At 35.6% G+C, this 20,912-nt stretch overlaps 1 protein-coding gene across 1 annotated transcript in view; it reads right to left on the bottom strand.

The window, feature by feature from the left end:
- Window positions 1-398: 398 nt before the first annotated feature.
- The window catches only part of LOC148939333 (uncharacterized), a 109,534-nt gene continuing 89,020 nt past the window's right edge, over window positions 399-20,912 (bottom strand). Inside the window, exons 3-6 of the mRNA XM_089106849.1 lie at window positions 19,848-19,974; window positions 17,351-17,454; window positions 4,530-4,721; window positions 399-416 (exon numbers count right to left, since the gene is read on the bottom strand). Coding sequence (XP_088962975.1) covers window positions 399-416; window positions 4,530-4,721; window positions 17,351-17,454; window positions 19,848-19,974 — 441 coding nt within the window. The remainder of the gene's footprint in view (window positions 417-4,529; window positions 4,722-17,350; window positions 17,455-19,847; window positions 19,975-20,912) is intronic.

Below are 20,912 nucleotides of genomic sequence, written 5' to 3'. Positions count from 1 at the left end.
AAAAGTGAAAACGGCATAATCACTTTTGTGTCTTTTAAATAAGTTACCATATGTCATGAAGGCAAGGTATATTTTCTGCAGAAGGGCCACTTTGTTTGACAAGACAATAGCCCAAGAAAAGAAATATGGCCACAAATCAAAAAGTGTGGCTATAACAAATTAATTGCTGTGTGCAGGCTCAAAACAATTCTTTTAGTATTAGCAGCCAGACAAGAGACCACAGGAAGAAATTTTTGGTAAACAAACCTTCAGAGTGCAGGCACAAGTCAATTAACAGCGTCATAACAGGTAAAATAGTGAATTGCTAAATTTTGAGCTTATCAAATCAAAGCTGTAAACGGAGCCTTGTCCCAAAAGGACATTAAAGCTGAGAAAAGAGATTACAGGTGAAAACGTTACTAAACGGTCACAAGTACCTGGAATTTAAAAAGAATTAGAAAGCTATAAAGTTTGTATAAACAAGCCGATATAGAATAAGCAAAAACAGTTATCTGACACTAGTTGGGTTTTCAAAATAGAACCAAAGAAAAGTTGAAACCAAATATTAAAAAAAGGGAAAAATAAATGTATGCAGTCGTAAATTGGAAATGTACATAGTGGTAACAAATGTTAGTGAAAAAATACATATAGTTATAGAGTTATATTTATATTTTTAGTTATATTAATATATACAGTTATAATTGACTAAATATGGAATTATTACCGTATAAAATTGTAAATGTATTATCTGAATTGTAAGAACTGTTGCACAGCCTTTATATAGATACTGATCACAGTTCTCAGTTATAGTGTTTAAATCTATTTGATGGAGTTGATTTTTTTGTAAATATTTTAATTGCAGTCAAGACTTATCAGATAAAAGTGTTGACAGATTTATTTAAAAGTTAAACAGAGGACACATTTTGCAGTGACTAAATAAATTGTAAGGGTACATAATTATTGTTTGTGTTTAAACAATTAAGTTATGTAAAAACATAACTCAAGTCATTCTGAATTATCAATGTAAATATAGTGAATCAATATGCTGAGAATTTTTGTTTTTTGTTTTGCATCATTCAAGAAGTTTTCTACATTATCACTTTATAAGCAATTAACAAAACACTAATTGAAATAATTCCAATGCTAGTCTTTACCGTGTTTTAATTTTTAAATGCTTTAAGTTTTAATTAGTAGTTGAATGTTCTATCAAAATTTTTTGACATCACAATGCTCGTGTAAATTTATTCTACAATGCTTGTTTTCAGAAATAACTCTAAGGTTGAACTAGTGGTTTAATTTTATATATAAATTTTTTACTTTGAGTCAACGTATAAATATTTTTATTGTGAAATAATTCGCTATGTGATTAATAATTCTATATTAAGTTTGAAGAGGATGATGAAACATATCGCCAGCAAGAAACATAATGTTTCTATTTGAGTAGCATATTATGCTTAGAGTTAAAAGATAGAATAGTAATTAAAGTAATAAACCTTCGTTTAAAAAAAGAATGCCTATAAAACTGAGTGTTTCTTTTTGCTATATGTAACACTTTATGCTTCATGTGTATTCTAATGTGAATATTTGTTTTAGATACAGCCTTAGTCTTTTTGGAAATCAAATTTTTCGTAACATCTTTTCGGATTCATTTTTTCAATAGTTTTTTTTACCCATTTTTGGAAAGTAGCCAATTAAAAAGCCAGTTTAATTGTATCCTGATACTAAAAACTAATATCATTAGGATCCAAACCATAACTGGTCAGAGAGAATACTGCTACCAGCTCATCCAAAAGTGAGATAGAATGAGAACTTAAATTAGGCTTAGAAAATATCAAAGAATGTGCTACGTAGCCCAAATGGCTTTATATTATGGAAAGACTGTGAAAGTTCTCTGTGCTGGAAAAATAAGTGAAAATTTAAAACCGAAATTGTTATGTATAATTTATCCAAGCCATTTCTAACCCCGGACAATCAACGGTAAATCAACCACATCACCCAGATAAATTAAATTATTAATGGGATTTAAATTTAAACTCGAAGTTTTTAATATACCTTTAAATCAACTGTAAGCAAAAACCCTAATATAATACTTAAGTCAATAAGAGCCAAACTAAAACAGAAGATACATATAAGGATGAGGGTGAAAAGAGAATTTTACAGTCTGCAGCATAAGAACTATGTACAAAATTAAGTTGTGTTAAAAGTAAAATATTGACAATTGATGGCAATTCTTCTTAAAATAGGGAGTATTATGGTGACACCTTTTAATTAACTCAATTTAGAATTTAGTAAAATATTAACACACAAATACAAACTTTATAAATACCACTTTTTATTAAGATAAGGAACATATCCTGGCAAGTGTATGCTTAACAGGAAATTGAGAAATTACTGCTTCCTAGCTATGTGCGTCAGTGGGTGGTTGAGCTGTGGTTGAGGATATGGATGAAAGATACATTTAATGGGAAGGGGCTACCTTATATTAATCTTATGTCCGACTGACCTCTGGTCCGTCGGTACTAGAAATACCTTGGAATATTGTCAGATTTCTGTAAGTGTCTAAGTATCCTATTGTATTATATATTATTGTAGATTTATAATACTTGTGGTCTCCCAGGGACAATCAGTTCCAGCAGAATATATATCTATTACGAACCCCTGTACTAGTGTATGTTAACTGAATAAAAGTATTGTATTAAAGCCAACCTCTTTACAATCTAAAGTTACTCCCTCGAATATACTCAGCTAGTGCGCCTCATTAGTCAGGTCATAGCCAAAGGCACCCTACCAAAGCTTAATTACCTGAGGGCCATAGCTTATCTCCGCTATAAAGAGCGAAACAGAGGCATCTACCACAACATCACCTTACAACCAAATCACTTTACAACAATAAAGGAATAGTATCACTCATTTCTCCCTCAAAACTTATCAAGTATAATATTCTCAAGGAATACAACGTTATCCTCTTCCCCCTGGTAGGGTCTAATTTAACAATAGGCTTGATGCAAAACACCACAAGACAATTTTATAATTACTAACTTCTTACTTAATAATCTGCTGGAAGTTTCTATTATTTAAATTCTCTTGGTTCCTTCCATATTTCCTCAGTTTTTAAATAGCCTAGCCTTATATATAGCCCTAGAAGGGAGTGGGGGAGTTTGATATCTGATATCTGAAATCTGAATATTTCAACTAAGTGTGTGGGAGCCTTTGTCAACGAGAAAAATTAAGTTAAATGAAATTTAAATACTCTTTTTTCTTTTATAAATTCTTTTTCTGATATAGCTAAATTATATGTAAAGTTAAATTTTAGTTGATAGCGTTTTGTCTTGTGATTTGTTGACTTGATTCTTAGGCAGCTTGGGAAAACTCCGCTATCTAGCTTATCAAAAGCTACTTTGTATAGTTTTCTTATGGGTATAATTTTACAACAGATAGGATTTCCCAAATACCTCTGTTTATGGTATTTAAAAAAGGCACTCACCCTTGAAGTAAATTATTTGTGGCATCTTTGCAACAGTGCCTACCATATAAACTGTATTTGATTGGTCATATATCCGTTTTGAAATACATTTTCTTAATCATGTATTTTTGATTCGATACTCACTAACTTTGTTGGCTGTGACGCTGTTCATTTAACGCTGATGTTTAGTCATATGACTTTGAAGGTAATTGTGGCCAGGTCTGTATCTACAATCCAAGGTACATCAGACTCTTACCAAAATTTTATGAAGTGACAGATGAAAGTTTTTATTTTTGAATTGCTGAGGACAAGGATTGTATGGGACGTTTTTGAACTGAAAAGCTACTGTAAAACCCTCCATAGTTAAGTACACTAAAAAGCATATGAAGCATGAAACGGTAAACAAAATGTCTGGGTTTAGTTCTATCAGATTGAGATGCTTTCAAGGAGGATGATTGCTCTATTAAGATAACTTAACTTTGTTTCTTCATCTTTTCTACCTATTTTGAGAGGATAGACAAGCTGGTTATCTAAAGTTGATGTATAATCTGGTATTGAGGCTCATTGTGGCCATGTATGTTTCTGAAATCCAATAAATATCAGATTTTTGTCACCGTTTCATGAACAGACTGATGATACTTTCGAGGCTTTAAAGTACTGATGACAAGGATCACCTGGGATGTAGAGCCGCTGTAAAACTCTCCTTAGTAAGGCTAACTAAAACATGACATGAAACATGAAATGGTAAACATATTGTAAAGGTTCTACAACTCCTGTAAAATAAAACCTCGGTAAGTTAAATTTGTTAAATAAGGTAAAATTGGTATAATAAGGTACTCCATTGGAGATATAGGGTAAAATTGGTGGTTCATAGTTGTCTGGTAGCCAAAAGACCTTTTGAGCATTTCTTTTCAAGCATCTCTTTTAGCTTCTTTTTCAATGGAGATATAATTTATTCACAAAAAAGAAAGTAAAAAGCATGAAGCCCAGTAACCTGGGCTTGTATTGCAGCTCCAAAAAAAACTTACATATAAAACTACTTGAAAAAAAACTACAACAAGAACAAAAAAAAATAGAATTCATAAACCTGCTGGCAATGTTGCCTCAATTGCTCAGGGGAGCCAGACCTTTCAGCAATATTTCTTATAGAAGACGGCGTCTGAGACCACAATACAGGAAGAACATAACGAGCAGAGAAAGCAGACCTCGCAAACACTATAATTGGCCTTCTACACATGCCAACCTGTCTCGTGAAATGTCCATGGACATCAGCAGCTGTCTGAAACACATGACGAATACACGTTGGAGCAATATTATTAATAATATCATACATTAGTTGAAGCTTATAAAATAAGCACAGCCCTGAAAAAGGTAAAACACGGACTCGCGCATAAAATTTTCTAACTGAGGCAAGTCTATCGATTCCATAAATAGCAATCACTGCTGAATTCTGGAGAACACGCAAAGATTTCAGATGAACATAAAATGTTGCAGACCAAACAGAACAACAGTATAATAAATAAGGATGGACTAATGATAAATATAGAAGACGCAAAACATTGTGCGGAAACTGATGCTTTAGCTTCCTTAAAATACCTATATTACTTTCTACTTTCGACGATATACACTGTACATGCTCTGAAAAACTTACTATTTCATAGATTATTACACCTAGGTATTTCACTGACTTCTGACGTCTTATTGTCGAGTCTTCTACTGTAAGCTCTTGCAACCAGGGGTAATATAGAGGTGATGTGCCCCAGACAACGAAACCTGATTTACTATGATTTACTTTCAGCTTGTTTAACCTTAGCCGATTCTCCACTTTTCCATATTATTGCTAAATGTACCTAAAAGCTGAGCTTTGGTGCGCTCCACAACTGAAAAATCGCATCATCAGCAAACAAGGCAATAGACTTCCTAGATTTGTACGTTTTGTCTCCATTTCCAACATTTGTTGTCAAATCACAGATTGCTTGACGGATGTCATTAATATATAGTGAGAAGAACAGAGGGCCGAGAGGGAACCCCTGGGGAACACTACAACTAACATGGTAACCACTCGATTTCACATCATTCAGCTGCGCATACATAGACTGGTGACTCAAATAAGATGAAATAATTTTAAGAGTATTTCCTCTAAAATACTCTTAGAGAATTTCTAGCCGATGAATTTCTCACCCAAGCCCACATCCCGGTGGAAGAAGCTGCGATCCTGGCAAGCGATAGGTCAACCTGGAGGCGCCTAGTCTCATCGTTCTCTACGCCGAATCCTCGGCAGGAGCCTTAAGTCAAGTAAGTCAAGTATTTCGTCAAATACCAAAGTTGTCAAACTTTTACAGATGAATAAGGTTGTCTACTGTGTCGCATCCCTCCAAAACGTTTAGGAATATAGTGTCCACTTTCAACTTCCCTTCTAAAGTACCATTAATCACAGATGTCAAATAATCCCCATGCTCAGTAGAGTATCTTTTTTTGAAACCAAATTTGTTTGCATAAAAGAAATCCTTCCTCTCCCGGAACTCAGCCATTCATTTATCTAATAATTATTTTTTTTAATCCGAGAGCGAATAGGGAGTAGCGAAATAGGTCTATAATTATTGAAAATTATCTCGGTCACCAAATCTACGCAAGGGCAATGCTCTGGCATATTTAAATTGATTGGGAAAGTCACCTTCTTTATGACAACCATTCATTAAATCAATGTAACATGGCAATATCACAGGTAAAACATACTTCACTACTTTCAGAGACAGCAAATCCGCTCCAACCACTCTATTTCGCATTTCATTCACAATTTCGGTCACCTCCTGCTGACTAGTTTTCCAAAGAAATAGACAAGTAAAACTAGGTTCAGGCAAGTGCTGCTCAAAAGAACCATCTTTTAGCCGGTTTTCAACATACAATGTAACTTTTCCCTCAATTTGAGGAAAATGCTGAGTCATTTCATCGACAATTTGACTAGAACCGCGATTTCCACTCATTTCTGGTAATATCACTTTCTTTTCACCAATAGCTGATCTAATAGTCCCCCACAACCTATATAGTTTTCCAAGGTTTTCTTGAAATTCATTTTTAAAATGCTCATGTTTCCCTTTACTAAATAACTTATTCAGAGCAATATTGTATTTCCTCTAGGTTTCATGGTCAATATCACAATCACTCAAAACACTTATCATATACAGTTGAGGTCTTTTATTAAAAGAATTCACAAGGCCTTTTGTCATCCATGGTTTTCTTGGAATATCTTTCTTCTTTTTAGCATGAGCTACCTTCATACAAGTTTTATCAAGAAGTGAAACCATTCTCCTATACCACTGGTCCATTTTCTCGGCATAAGAATGACGCTCATCTAGAGAGGTCCAATTGGCTTTTTCTAATTCAGATTTAAATTTAGGCAATGGCTTCTGGTCAAAATACGTTCTAGCGCATTGGGATCCACGAGATTGTGTCGAAGTTCCCTGCAGCTGGCATGAAACCATGACGGCACAGTGATCAGACATATCATTTACAAGTGCACGCAGGGTATGGATCTTAAATTTCCGCTTCATATTCACCAAAATATTATCAATAAGCGTCGCACTAGTTACAGTTATCCTCGTGCAAATATTAATAGATAGGAACACACTTTGACTGTCACTCCCCCCACAGTCTTCAGATCGAGAGTTGTAAGTTATGCCCTGGGGACATAGAAGGTTCTCATTGAAATATTTGTCGTAGAAATTTGAAAAAGAACTCATTTGATTGGAAATTCAAAGGGCTAGTGCTCTTTTTAATAGTCGGAAGTAATTGAAGGGAAACTAACTCCCCTCTCAAGCCCACCATTTATCTAAACACATTCAATCAAAATTTTGAGATAAGTCATTTTGTTCAACGTAGTTGAAAGTTCTGGAAATTAGGTTTTTGAGGATGCCAACCTCCCACAACCCTAAGGGCAAGGGTTGTAAGTTGTGCCCTTGAGGCATATAAGATTCTTATAGAAAGCCTTGTCATAAAAACTTCAAAAAGGGCTCATTCGGTAGGAAATTGAAATGGCTAGTGCCCTTTTCAACTGTCAAAAGTGATTGGAAGTGACATTGCAACTAACATCCCTTCCACTTCCACTATTTTCCGAAACACATCCAATAAAAATTTTGAGATAGCGATTTTGTTCAACGTAGTTGAAAGTTCTGGAAATCTTTGTCGTAGAAACTTGAAAAAGAGCTCATTCGATTGGAAATTCAAAGGGGTAGTGTCCTTTTTAATATTCAAAATTGATTGGAGGGTAACTAACCCCTCTCTCACGCCTACCATTTATCCGAACACATCCAATCTAAATCTTGAGATAACCATTTTGTTCAATTTAGTTGAAAGTTCTGGAAATTATGTCTTTGAGGATGAAAACCCCATCCCCTCAGAGCCCTCATGGCAAGGGTTACCATCTATGCCCTAGGGGGATATAAGGTTTTTATTATAGTTAAGTTCGATGTTGGTACAATGCATAATTTTTAATTTTTTTTTCGTTAAGACCAGGGCCCTTCGTATCGAAGTTGTCGTGGGAACTTCGAAAAGGGCTCATTCGAATAAAAATAGAAAGTCCTAATGCCCTTTTTAACAGTCAAAAGTGATTGGAAGGAAACTAGTCCCCTCCCCCTCCCCCCCTCCCATTTACCCATTATGTTTAACAACTAATTACTGCCTTAAGATTAAATCAAAATGCACTGTGTCAATACTAATTCCCAATGAGGCATCTCGGCAGTATCCAAAGAAAACTGAGGGTATTATGTTCAAACTGTTGGGGCTATTTCTGCTCTTAAAATTTAACCAAATCAAAATAGCGCAAGTGTATCCAAGCTATCAAAGAAAGTAAACAGATTTTTTTTTTAATGGTATCAAGTTTCAATTTCAGGTTTATTTGTTATCCTTTTTTTAATGTTTGCTCCATCTACCTTGTTTTCAGTGGGTCGAAAATGGTAAACCTAAGGATAAGAAAATAAACTAACCTACAGAAAAAAGAAGAAAGCTCTCGTTTTACAGAGAAATGGATCTATTAGCTGATAAAAAGCAGAATCAGGATACGGATATTGACGTGATACGAATATTACTTATAGATACGAATATTACTTATAGATTTTTGGTGACACAGAAACGTCATAAAAATATCTAGAATAGATGCAAAAATCAAGCAGATCTTGAACTATTTTGGAAATCAATTTTCTGCTGCTTCACTATGAAAATGGATACTACCAAAACCTGTCGTTCCCAAACTATAAAGAGATCTATAGAGCTATATCACCAACTCAAGGTATTATTACTACATGTTGCAACTCCGTTTTCGAAGCTCACCCTTCCAAACAAGATATAGGAGGTTTGAAACTCAATTAAACACTATTATTTGTGTCCAGATTTCTAAAAGGGTGTATGTTGTTGAAAATTACTGAAAATTTAGCCAATTCCCGCACTCTTCTATATATGAAGTGGGGGTCTCCTTTCTTGAGGGCCGATTCTCATTTATCACACTTTGCTCTAACAAAAGCGCGATTAGCACGTCTGATGGTTTTCTCTACAGCCCGTTTAAGTTGCTTGTATCGGTCCCTACTTTCTTTATCTTCCTTGTTCGTGAGTTGGCGTTTTTTGTCGTAGAGGGAGATGATCTCGTCTGTTATCCAAGGTTTCCAATTGTTTTCTTGGGTACCCAGTGTGGAAATAGCGACATCACATATGATATTTATGCTGCTAGTCACCAGGTTGTCGATATCTTCCTTAGACAGGATAGGTAGAGAGTGGAATGGGCTTCAAATTTTTTTCGAATACAGTGGTTATGTAGGTTTTTTTTATATATATATAAACTTCCATTTATTTCCATAAATAACAATAACAAAAATAATATCCCAAAGGGCTCAATGGCCTGTTATTTGGGAAACGACACAGAATAAATGACTAACATTAAAACTTGGCACAAACAATACCAATCAATGTTTAATTTATAAATCTATAAGGAAAAGAAGTCAACTCACCGACAGTCGACATAAAATAGCGAACCTGAACTGCGTACAAATTTTCTTTCCCCACTACCTTAAGTAGTCCAGAAAAACAAAATGGAAGATCTCCGTTGAAGAATTGATATGCCAACGAAGATAGATATATAACATAAATATCTCTAATCTTAAGGAAATCAACAGGAGTGTGTGTAGTCGTCTGGAGAACTCTTACCGCTTTCTCATGAAGATTATGAACAGAAGCAATTACAGAAGAAAATGTAGACATCCACACAGACGAACAGTAACATATATAAGGGAAAATGAGAGAAATATAAAAGACGGAGTATAGGAAAAGGAAATAAATGCTTTAATTTGCGGATGATTCCAAGTCCATGGGAAATTTTCACTCTTATTACTTGAACGTGCAACTTAAATTATAAATTTTCATCCAAAAGAACTCCCAGGAATTGCACACATCGATCCGGGGGGCGACTTATGGAGCCTCTTGGTGTAGGAAGCTCAGTAACTGTGGGGCAGCTCACGTCTGTACGGGAAAAAATAAGAAGTTAAGACTTTTTAACATTTAAAGCTGGTTGATTTATGTCAAACCAATTGAGTATCTTCTCAGTCATTACTTGAAGCTTTAAAATAAGGGATGACTGATCCAGAGCTGCAGCACCTAGAGTAGAGTCATCTGCAAATGCTACCAGTTCTTCTCGACTATCAGATGTGGACGCCGGCATAGTCTGAGAATGACATTAGTGACACAATCCACAGCAAACATTGGGAATTGGGGTGCTAAGAAGTCGGTAGAAGTTGTTCACATATATCAGGAAGAGGGTTGGCCCAAGAATAGAACCTTGGGGTACTCCGTATTTAATTGGAACTTCCTTATCTGTATCTTCCATGGCAATAGATCTGTCAGTAAGGTATGAAAAGAACCAAGACAATTCTTCCCCACGCACACCATGATGAGACAGTTTACCAATGAGGATCTTGTGTGTAAGGCTGTCAAAAGCTTTCCTTACATCAAGAAAAACTGCTGCAGGAATAAGATTAGAATCTAAAGATTGTCGTATAAACTGGAGAAGTTTATTACAAGTATGTTCAGCAGAATACTTTGTGTGAAACCCAAACTGATGTTGATGGAAAAAAAAATTTGCTTCAAGATATCTCACCAGACGTTTTAGCATTGGCCTTTCAAATATCTTAGAGAACACTGACAAAAGAGAGATCGGCCTATAGTTCCCAGGATCCTCATGGTCACCTCCTTTAAAGAGAGCTATCACACGCGACAATTTAAGACGTTGAGGAAATACTCCTAGTTGAAATGACCTATTAATCAAATGCCAAAGTGGGGTGATAATCGATGGAAAGATATGTTTAATTAATTTAGCCGAAATTTTGTCAAAACCTGTGGAAGAATTCTTTAAAGACAAAACAATATTTGTAAATTCCTGCACCGTAACATCCTCAAGAAACATTGATTTCAAGCACGGGGGGCCTAGGAACTGCTTCCAAGTCTGTGACACCGAGCAGTGGGAAACGCTATCAGCAGTTGATTTCCCTATCTCCGCAAAGAATTTGTTCATATGATGCCGTACTTGCTCTTTTTCTGTGATAAGTTGATCGTCTACCATAAGAGACTTAGGGAGACCTTCCAGTTTTTTGGATGGCCGACTAACTTCCTTAATCACGTCCCACATCTTCTTTATATTTTTACCGCAATCATCAAATCTATTTGTAAAATATACTGTTTTAGCTCTCCAAATAATTGATTTCAGCATATTATGGTACAACTTAAATGCTTCTTATTTAGCATCACTTGGTCTGTTTTGTACTCTTTCTAAAGGTTCTACTTCCTATTTATTGACTTGAGGACTCCCGATTTCAGCCAGGGACTTATGGGTGTTGATCTTTTTGATCGAGGATTCATTAAAGTAGCCTTTAGACAGTAAGCCTTGAAGTTTTCCTTAAAGTACCAAGGACACCAAAATGAAAACACATTTAGCCCTCTTAATCTATTTTAGGTCTATTCATACCTGAAAATCCGGGTTTCCTACGAGTTTTTGTTTAGCTGCTATTAGCATTTTTAGTTTGAATAAATTCGCAAAACAGTGTTGTCAATAATAAAACAACGATAAACTTCGGAGCTGAATAATATTAGCGAAAACTATTTCCTACGAATCCGACACTGTTTTTCATTTGTGAAAATTCAAATTTACAAAATCTGTTGATTGTTATATATATATTAGTGAAAATACATTTTGTGAAAAAATATGACCTCAAGTTCAGAAAGTGACTATTATGATGTGTCAGAAAATATTTTGATGATGACCAAGCGCTAGATGGTATGCAAGATACCATTTCAGGATACTTGTTCCAGCTAGACCCCGACGCCGCACCGACAGATCGACCAAACGCCGCCGACGAGAGGCCTGGCGCCACCGAAGTGTCGCAACGCCGCCGGCGCGCCGCCACCGACAGAGGCGCTGGGGTTCGGTCGATTTCAAATTAATTTTGCGGCAATTCTTTATTGCGTCAACCGCAAATTCAGAGCTTTTCCTTCTCGTGTAGTTTAGTATTTCGATCTTCCTGATTAGAAATCAAGCAGAACTTGTACTATCCCTGAATTTTCGGGTAATTCCCCAAAAATCTATGCGTCACCCTGAAAAAAAAATTTAGTTCCCCGAATCCCCAAAAACCACGCAGTCACGGTGCAACCCTTAGCGATTTATCACCAGTGACTTTCCCTGACACATATTACTGGGCATACCATAATTCTTCTCTACTCTCTTGTTCATTAATTTTCGTCTCTTTTGTTACTTTGCATAAAAAAGAGACAGATACAATTGCAAATATTGCAATATACACAGTTCCTCATATGTTGACAAAAAACAGGATCGTCTTTATGAAATGAGTTAAAATCATTTCGAATGCAGTTTCCCAATCGCTATTTCTTACATCGTTTGTAGTCAAGAATTTTATTTTCAAGTTGAATCCACAAAAAAACCTTCTATTGTGACAAATTTAGCTATAGACTAAGCTATGTACAAGGTTTGGGAATTAAAGATTGAACTGGAAGTTACCTAAAAAATATGATTCGAAAATAAATTGTAAATTATTGCCTATAGGAGGGGGGATAGGGGGCTATCATTTTAAAATGACAATACCTCATTTTTTATTGAAAGCGGGATGCCAAAAGGTTAATTATTTTTTTCATTTAAAATGAAGACAGAAGAAAATGATATCAAATTCCCTAGGAAACCATTGAAATATTTTGATAGACCCAAGGCCCCCCATTAGGACTTGTTCATTGTCTTGGATATTTTGCGATTTCTCATAACCTGCTGGCCTAATTTGGCTTTTGTGTGTGCTCCCTTTTAATTGTATTCTTTGGATCTTATTGAATGCCACTGCAAATCTATGACTCAGTTTTCCAATAATTTGAGGTATATCTGAGTAATTTCGACATTTTTGTTGTTTTCTTTGTACCCCCTTAATCATACCCTCAATTTTTTCAAGGAACACTAAGCTTTTAACGTTATTTTGCGTGTTTGTTTGAACCATATAGTGACCTAGTTAATTATTAAGTAACTTATTTTTCTAATGAAAGCTGAGACAGTATCCTATCAATGTGGTATCCGGGGGGGGGAGGGAAGTATTAAATTTAAATGATAATATCTCAAATTTTTTTTATTGAAAGCAGGGATCCCCATTTTTTTTTCTAATTTAAAGCAGAGACGGTATTTTATCAAGGTGGTATCCAGAGAGGGGGGAGTAGTGAGCTATAATATTTAAATAATAATGCCTCGATTTTTTTTAAAGAAGGGGTGCCAATAAGCTAAATATTTTTTTATTTAAAGCACAGACGGTATCCTATCAAGATAGTATCCAGAGGGGGGGCATAGGGAGCTATTATATTTAAGTGATAGTACCTGAATAGTACCTGTTTTTAATACAAGATATCTTTTTAATAATCCAAAAGAGCAAAAAAAAAAAAAAATCAATATGAAAGTCACCCATTTCAACTGTTTTAAATGTGATAGGCAAAGGGCATTATAAAAGAATTAAGCTTCTAAGTTCAAAGCTATATTCAAAGTTTTCTGATTAGCCCAATTTAATATTAAGATGGTCTGGTCTAAAAAATAAGACACACGTATAGTCAGAACTCCATTGCAAATCCATATATAGCTAAATTTATCAAGACTCCTCCCCCCTCCCTCCCTCCATACTGGTGAAAAATATACCCTGAATTATAAATAAACACCAAATTTTTTGTACAGATCCTAGACTTCAGTTTTCAACAAAAATTAGAGTTTCAGCACAATTCAAAATAATGAGTATTTTTCATGCTCTTTTATAATTAAATAATCACTTTACAGGGACTATTAATTTTGAGCCCTGAAGGGGCTAGAAGGCTCAGAACAGCCCATAGAAACCTAGTAACCCTATGCTCAACAATTTGCTTCTTTAAATAACTGGCTAAGGAGAAAAATAGGTCATATATAGCTGACTAATGATTGAAGCTGACTGAGGCTATATATTTCCGTATTAGGATGGGGGAGTAAAGCATAGGCTGGTGGCATCAACTTCAAAGTCTAATAACCATAATAATTTATTTATTATGAAGTAAGTAAGTAAGAGTCTTTTATTCAGGCTCATCACTAAACAAAATATAACCCAGTTGTGCTGATGATTTGTATCTGGTAATTATGTCAGTGATTCCCATCCTCAAAATGTAAATGGGGCATAAATAACCAGTTAGCCATGATAAAATAAAAAGTAACAAAATAGAAATAAGAAGGTGTTACTCAGAGTATAACTGAGATAATTGCTCCCCCCTCTCATAATTGGCGCCATAAAGTTATATGCCATAATACTGAATTGAAATAAGCAGCGTGCATTGCCAAGTACAGACAATACAATAATATTTTGCATATGATTCATAATACAATAACATATATTACATAATAACAATGACAGATAATGATCTAATAGTATTGCTTTATTTAATCAACATTTGTCATTCAGAGAAGCCATGACTCTCTAATTTTGTTCTTAATATAATTCCTGTTTTGTTCCACTAAATTTTTTTTTGGTACTGTTCTAATATATGGGCAACACGCAAGAATGCAACTTGAGAAAAGCCAAGAACAGATAACACTACCTAGTAATTTTCTATCTTATGCTCTGTAAACAAGGGGTTTCTCACTCCTGGAACTATATTCAAGCTTTAGTTTTTTGAAGTTTAGGAGGAAAAAAGGTACCTAGGTTAGTTTAGGTTATGTATTTATTATATGCTATGCTTTACCCCCACCCTCCTAATGTGCAAATATACCGCCAAAATTTGTTTCAAAACTATTATACTTTTATCCTATTTTGTTTTATTTCACTAGCATTAACCAAACTTAACTTCTTGCATGTTACCCAGATATCAGAACAGTACCTTTTTTTCCTGCATTGCTTTAGTATAACAGTGTGACATCCTTTTCACTAATAAATACCCATAATTTTTTGAAGGCCTATAGGATATATGTTCTGAAAATTCAATTGATTATTATTATTGTTGCTGGTTTTTCTGTGAGTCCAGGCAATTTGATGTTCATATGTTAGTCCTAAAACTCAGCTGCCCTTGCCTGAGACTATAGGCAGGCAGATCTTATGTCACTTGTTCACCTGCAAATCCAGGCAACTTGTTGGGTGAACCAATTTTGAATGAATTTTGTGTTAGTGTAACTGTCTGAGCTTATAAACTGGGTTGCCTGTCTAAGACTTTAGGCAGGTAGACCCTATGCCACTTGTTTGCCCACAAGGCCAGGCAACTTTTCAGTCAACCAATTTTCAATTAATTCTGCTTTAGTGTAACTGTCTTGGCTTATAGATTGGGTTTTCTGACTGAGGACTGCAAGTCCAGGTGACTTAGTGGTCATGTTAATCCTAGAACTTGGTCAAAATGCCTTAGACTCTAGGCGGACAGGCCTACTTGGAAAGTCTTCTTGAATTACAATAGAGATGACTAAGATTTTTGGGCTGACTCACAACAGACAATGTCTATGGAAATTTCTGATGAAGAAGCATCCTAAGCCTAATTTTCCTGGCCACATAAATTCTCAGGTAGGTTGACTAAGTTTTAGGATTGATCTGTGACGACCAAGTTGCCTGAACTGCAATTGGAACTATGAAAGGCCATCTGTATGACTTTGTTGTTTTCTCTATGTATCAGTGGGGTAATGTAATTTCTTTTGTATGACATTTTAGTGGATCATATATTCAATAAGAAAACCAAAAAGCATTCTGTATAACTTTATTCATGTTTCTCTATAATAATTTGATGTTTAAAAAGTCATACAGAAGACTTTATATCATTCTCCATGTTTAAAGGAAACACAATATTGCCTATTGTCTTGATTTTATAGAGTTTTGTATATAAGAGTAAATGACAATATTTGTTGCTTAGAGCATAAAGAACCAATGACTTTAATAGGCCTAGCCTAGTCAAACAGTGCTCACCTGAGTAATTTGTATTTCTAATATAAAAAAAGCATAAAAGGTATATGCTACTATTATATAGTAACTATGCGGTAGATTTATATCAAAATATTCAAGCAAATCACACAGCCTACTAGGTGTCTTACCTTAGCCTACATAAGGTAGGCTATCAGTGGAAGTCATTAGGTCTGCAAAACTACCAATAGGGTAGCCTATATATTGATACTTTCTTTTAGAATCATTAAAGTTTACCTTTACACTGCTTCATGGTTAAAAGATCCTAGAATGCCAAAAATCCTAGTAACATCAAGACTATGCCTAGTCTAGCCAAGCTCTCTTCAAGAAGCATGCTTTAACAGTATTTTTCAAAGAGAAAAGCTTAGCCGAACTATGTTCTGGTGTCTGATTTATCGTAGCATGCGAGAAAAACAACACTTTTTAAGTTACTAAAATGATTTTTTAATTTTTGGCCCATTTTCAAATGTATAACAGCGCGCGTTCTTTATTTTTAAAAATGTCCTGGACCTTTTGTATTGGAATACATTATATAAACAGGTGATCTTTCTCCTTAAAAATTAATTATCGGTTTTTCACACTAATTTAAGACGTATATGGCTGTGTAAGTTTGCACTTGACCAATTTAATGAATTAGTTTTCATTTTAGGTGACCTTGGTACTTTAACAGTGTCATAAAACTGGCCAAATATATCATTATAATTGCCCAAATTAGTATTTTCTGGTAATAAAAAGTCCCATGAAGATTTATTCAGATCTTCTTTAAGTCTATCCAGCTCCACTGGTGAGCAACAGAATCCCGATGTATCCAGGGGGACTAATCTTTGTGGATTCTGGAGGATTGGAAAGGCTGCAACTGGCAAATGGTCGGAAGTATCAGAAAGCAGTACTTCGTTCTTAATGGAGTGTAGTGATGAAAAGATATTGTCAATTAATGTTGCTGACTGGTTAGAAATCCTTGTCGGTATGTTTATACAAGGAACTATTCTATACGAAATTAGTAAAGACAAAAAATCAGAAGCTTGTCTATATGACGGTTCGGCAAGGTCAAGGTTAAAGTCGCTCATCAAATGAAACTTCAGAATTTCCAGCAAAAACTTTTGCAAGAACATCTTCTAATAATTCCATAAATTGAGTTATAGACCCACTTGGAGAACGATATACTTCGCTTATTATTACCCTTTCCTTAGCGTTGATTGGGACTTCTATAAAAAGTGACTCAAATACCTTTTCATTATTTGTTCATATTCTTATAATTCAATTAAATCAGTAATATATAAATCAGTAATATTCTTAAAATTTTCAAAGAAATTCATATTGGGGGCTTTACCAACCGGATAATTTATAATTTCATTAAAATTAACTCTCCTACATTCATAATCATTTAATTTCCCTTGTGTTAATCCCCGACAGAGAATCAGTCTCAACCATAATTACTTACCGATGCAGGTGACAGAGAGCCATGCTGTAGTCGCGTGAACACCAGTGACGTCAATTTCCTAATCCGAAACAAAAAGGTTATGCCACGAACTTGATTATTTTGCTCTGAAACGAAAAAAAAATAACAAGTGAAATAGCACAGGAAGGTGTAAAAACTGAGGGTAAAGAAAGACAAACAAAAGGGAAAAGTACAAAAAGACAAATAACATTAACGAACAGCATATTTTTTGAAGATATAACATATTAAGCAGTAGCGAGCAACCACTAGTAATCTTGCGTCAGAATCGAAATCAGAATTGGCCGAGGGGAAAACTAGGGTAAACGGGTCGTAGCATGCGTCATCAACCTTGATCCAGTTAGAAATAGAAGTCTTTTTAGATTCTGGGCCCATGAGCGTGGGCCCCTTTCTTCATAAATCCAAATATGAGGGGCCCCGGAATCAAGAGTGCAATAATTGATATAAATCTGGATTTCACAGTTGAGAACTATCACAAAGTTAAAGTGATGTCTTGCTTTGACAATCGCTAGCTAGTTATTATATGTGGGTTCTCGTCTTTCAGGAGATCCACTCGAAATTTTGGGGTTTTCTTAAAAAACTTTGCTGGTGTTTTCAGTCTTGTTTTGAACCTAGACATGACAAGCGAGTAGTCGCTATCAAAGTCGCCGCCAGCTAGCGTGAGCGTGTTGTTTTCCAACGTCGAGACACGAGGGTATAGTCTATTCAGTGTTGCCAGATGGGGTTGTTTTCCGCCCCGTTGGCTTGTGTTAGCCGTCATGGGCGGGTTGAATTTTGGAGTGGGCGTGAGGGCCTTGGGGCGGGAAAATGGGGTTTTTTGTAAAAAAAATGGGCTTATTTTGACTGAAAATTTGGAACCAGACAAAAATTCCAAAATCACGGTGGCTCAGCCGTGGTTATGCACCAAAAAGACAAGAGCCCTCCTTTAGGGCATAGAACGCTTTCTATTCTGAAACGATGCGCCATTAGGAATTTATTTCTGCATGGCTGAGATGGCTTTGCGTTAGGAGTATTACAAGTTACAAGGAATTTTATTGGTGCTCAGATTAAGGCAAGACTTGAATTCTATGCAGATCTATCCTTTTTTTATATATATTTGACAGATCTGGCCCAATCCTTTTGTGGCCTAGGCTTAGTCGATAATTGGGATTGCTCTACTCCCCCCCTAATGTGTAAATATACATGGGTGCCCATAGGCTGAATTATAGGAGGGGCTTACATGGTCTAATTGGCACCTCCGGTGCTGTATATATTTAAAATCTCAAGACAAAATATCATAGGTAGCACAATAGTACTGCCTAAGTAAAGAGCAATGTGGGCACAATATATTGTTTTGTTTTTTAGACCAGGGTACTTCTTATAGAAAGAAATGTCATAGGAACTTCAAAAAGAGTTCCTGGAGGGCAACCAGCTCCCCCTCCCACACGCCAATCACTTACCCAAACACATCCAATAAAAATTTTGAGATAGCCATTTTGTTGTACTAGACTTTTGTATACTTTTGCAGACCTTTGTTTATATACTTTTAGTACTAGAACTATAGTTACTGTAACTAATGATGCTAAGAGTACTAAGGTGAAGGTGCCCCCCCGCCCCCTTGTTCCCCCTTATGGGCGCCCATGCAAATATTACCTTAAATTACCTTAAATCGCACTTGCTAGCGATAGGAGGAATATATAGTCTGAATTATATATGGTAAAATTCTAGACAAGCTATTTGTTGCTATCTTGGGAAGGGATTAGGTTACAGAAATGAAGCTTCCTGGGATGGGTTTACAGACTAAAGAATGTCATTGAAAGATATTTTGAAGTAACCAACCCATCTCTACTCCTTCCTCAATAGAGGGCACTGACCTTTGATGACCTTTAAAAATCTTTGTTTTATAAAAGTGAAACCATGCAGAATAGATCTTCAGCTTTACAACTTTAGTCAATCCAAATTTGGGAAGTATCAAAGATCTGGAAATAAATTTCATAATTTTAGGAAAAAAACCTTTGATAGAGCTTTAAATTTTACTCTAATAATAGGAATTGTATTTTTAAACTAAAACCAGAGAAAATAAACTCTTCTTCGAATTTCTTTGTTTTGACAAAAAAAAAAGAGTTTTTTCGAAACTCTTTGTTTTTTCAAATTTACAATACTTGGAAATCAGACGGGGGTTAACATAGAAGAATGTCAATACCTTTTCAGAACATGTTTCTGGCTCTGGATTCATCACTGAAAGTTTTGTTTTCCTAACCTAACCCTTCCAAGATATCAAAAAGTAGCTTGTCTAGAATTTTACCTTACATATTTCTTGCTCATTTTTACATCTATACAGACTATCGACCACCTGTCTACAATTATTAAGAATCTTTTCCCGGGCTTGTTTCTGAAGCTGTGAGAATAAAATGAACCAAATGTTCAGCCCTAATCAAGAATGTTCTGGGGCTTGAAACTCTTCGTAAGATTCTCGAGGATATTGGGAATAGTGGATACTCACTTATTTTAGATGAGTCCACAGATGTTGCCACAATGAAACAAATTGTGAGTACAGCCTTGGGGATGATTGAAGTACCTTCGACTACCGCTGTTATGCTGTATGACAAACTCAAAGAGTTCCTTGATATCTGCAAAGTACCTATGATTAACCTTATTGGTATCTTCACAGACAGTGCTAATAACATGTGCGGAGTAAACCACTACCTTTTTACCCTACTACGAGACAATGGCTTACCCTATCTTCAGCTCTTCAATTGTATTTGCCACTCACTCCATCTATGTGCTTCAGAGGCGGTCTGTGAATTCCCTTCGAAACTTGAGTTTATGATGTCCGAAACATATAAATGGTTTAATGTAAGCCCCCTTAGAAGGGAGATATATGAACATGTATTTCAGTTGATATACGACGGAAATTCACCCTTACGTATTATTTCCTCCTCAAATGCTCGTTGGCTCTCTTGGTACAATGCCTTGGTTCGCATATATGAGCAGTACATGGAGCTCACCACACACTTCAGTCTAGCCAAAGAGAAAGAACGTTGCTATACTGCCAGAGTGCTACACGCTATGTATCAAGATGAGCAAAACAGAATTTTCATTGTGTTCTTGAAGCCATTGCTGTCCAAATTTCAAAGGGTCAACTTGCTGTTTCAGAACACACACGCTGACCAATTTCGTCTTTTTGAAGAACTCCAGGGTTTGATACTAAGTCTCCTGCGTAGGATACTCTGCTCATCTGCAGTGTCTTTGATGGTTAATAGGGACTTCGAAATCAATTATTTGCCACCAGATCGAGTTCAATACGGACACGAGTTCCTGATTGAACTTGCCAAATCTAAACTTTCAGACACACAGAAGACCAAAATCAAAATACGGTATTTTACACTCCTGAAAACTGCGGCTATAGTGGTGCTTAAACGAATGCCTCCTGCTCTGGATTCACTCTTACAGCTGAAATTTCTATCTCCGGTGATTTTCTTGTCTCAGTTTCGACTCCGATTCGGAGATTTGCTATTGAGAATTTTTCCTACCACTGATCTCAGTGTCTTGAAGAATCAGTGAAGGA

Source organism: Artemia sp. Qi Xiang Cuo, chromosome 21 (assembly GCF_049724085.1).
Source record: "Artemia sp. Qi Xiang Cuo chromosome 21, ASM4972408v1, whole genome shotgun sequence".
NCBI classification, from domain to species: Eukaryota; Metazoa; Arthropoda; class Branchiopoda; order Anostraca; family Artemiidae; genus Artemia; species Artemia sp. Qi Xiang Cuo.
This window is presented reverse-complemented; position numbering and strand designations above follow the sequence as displayed.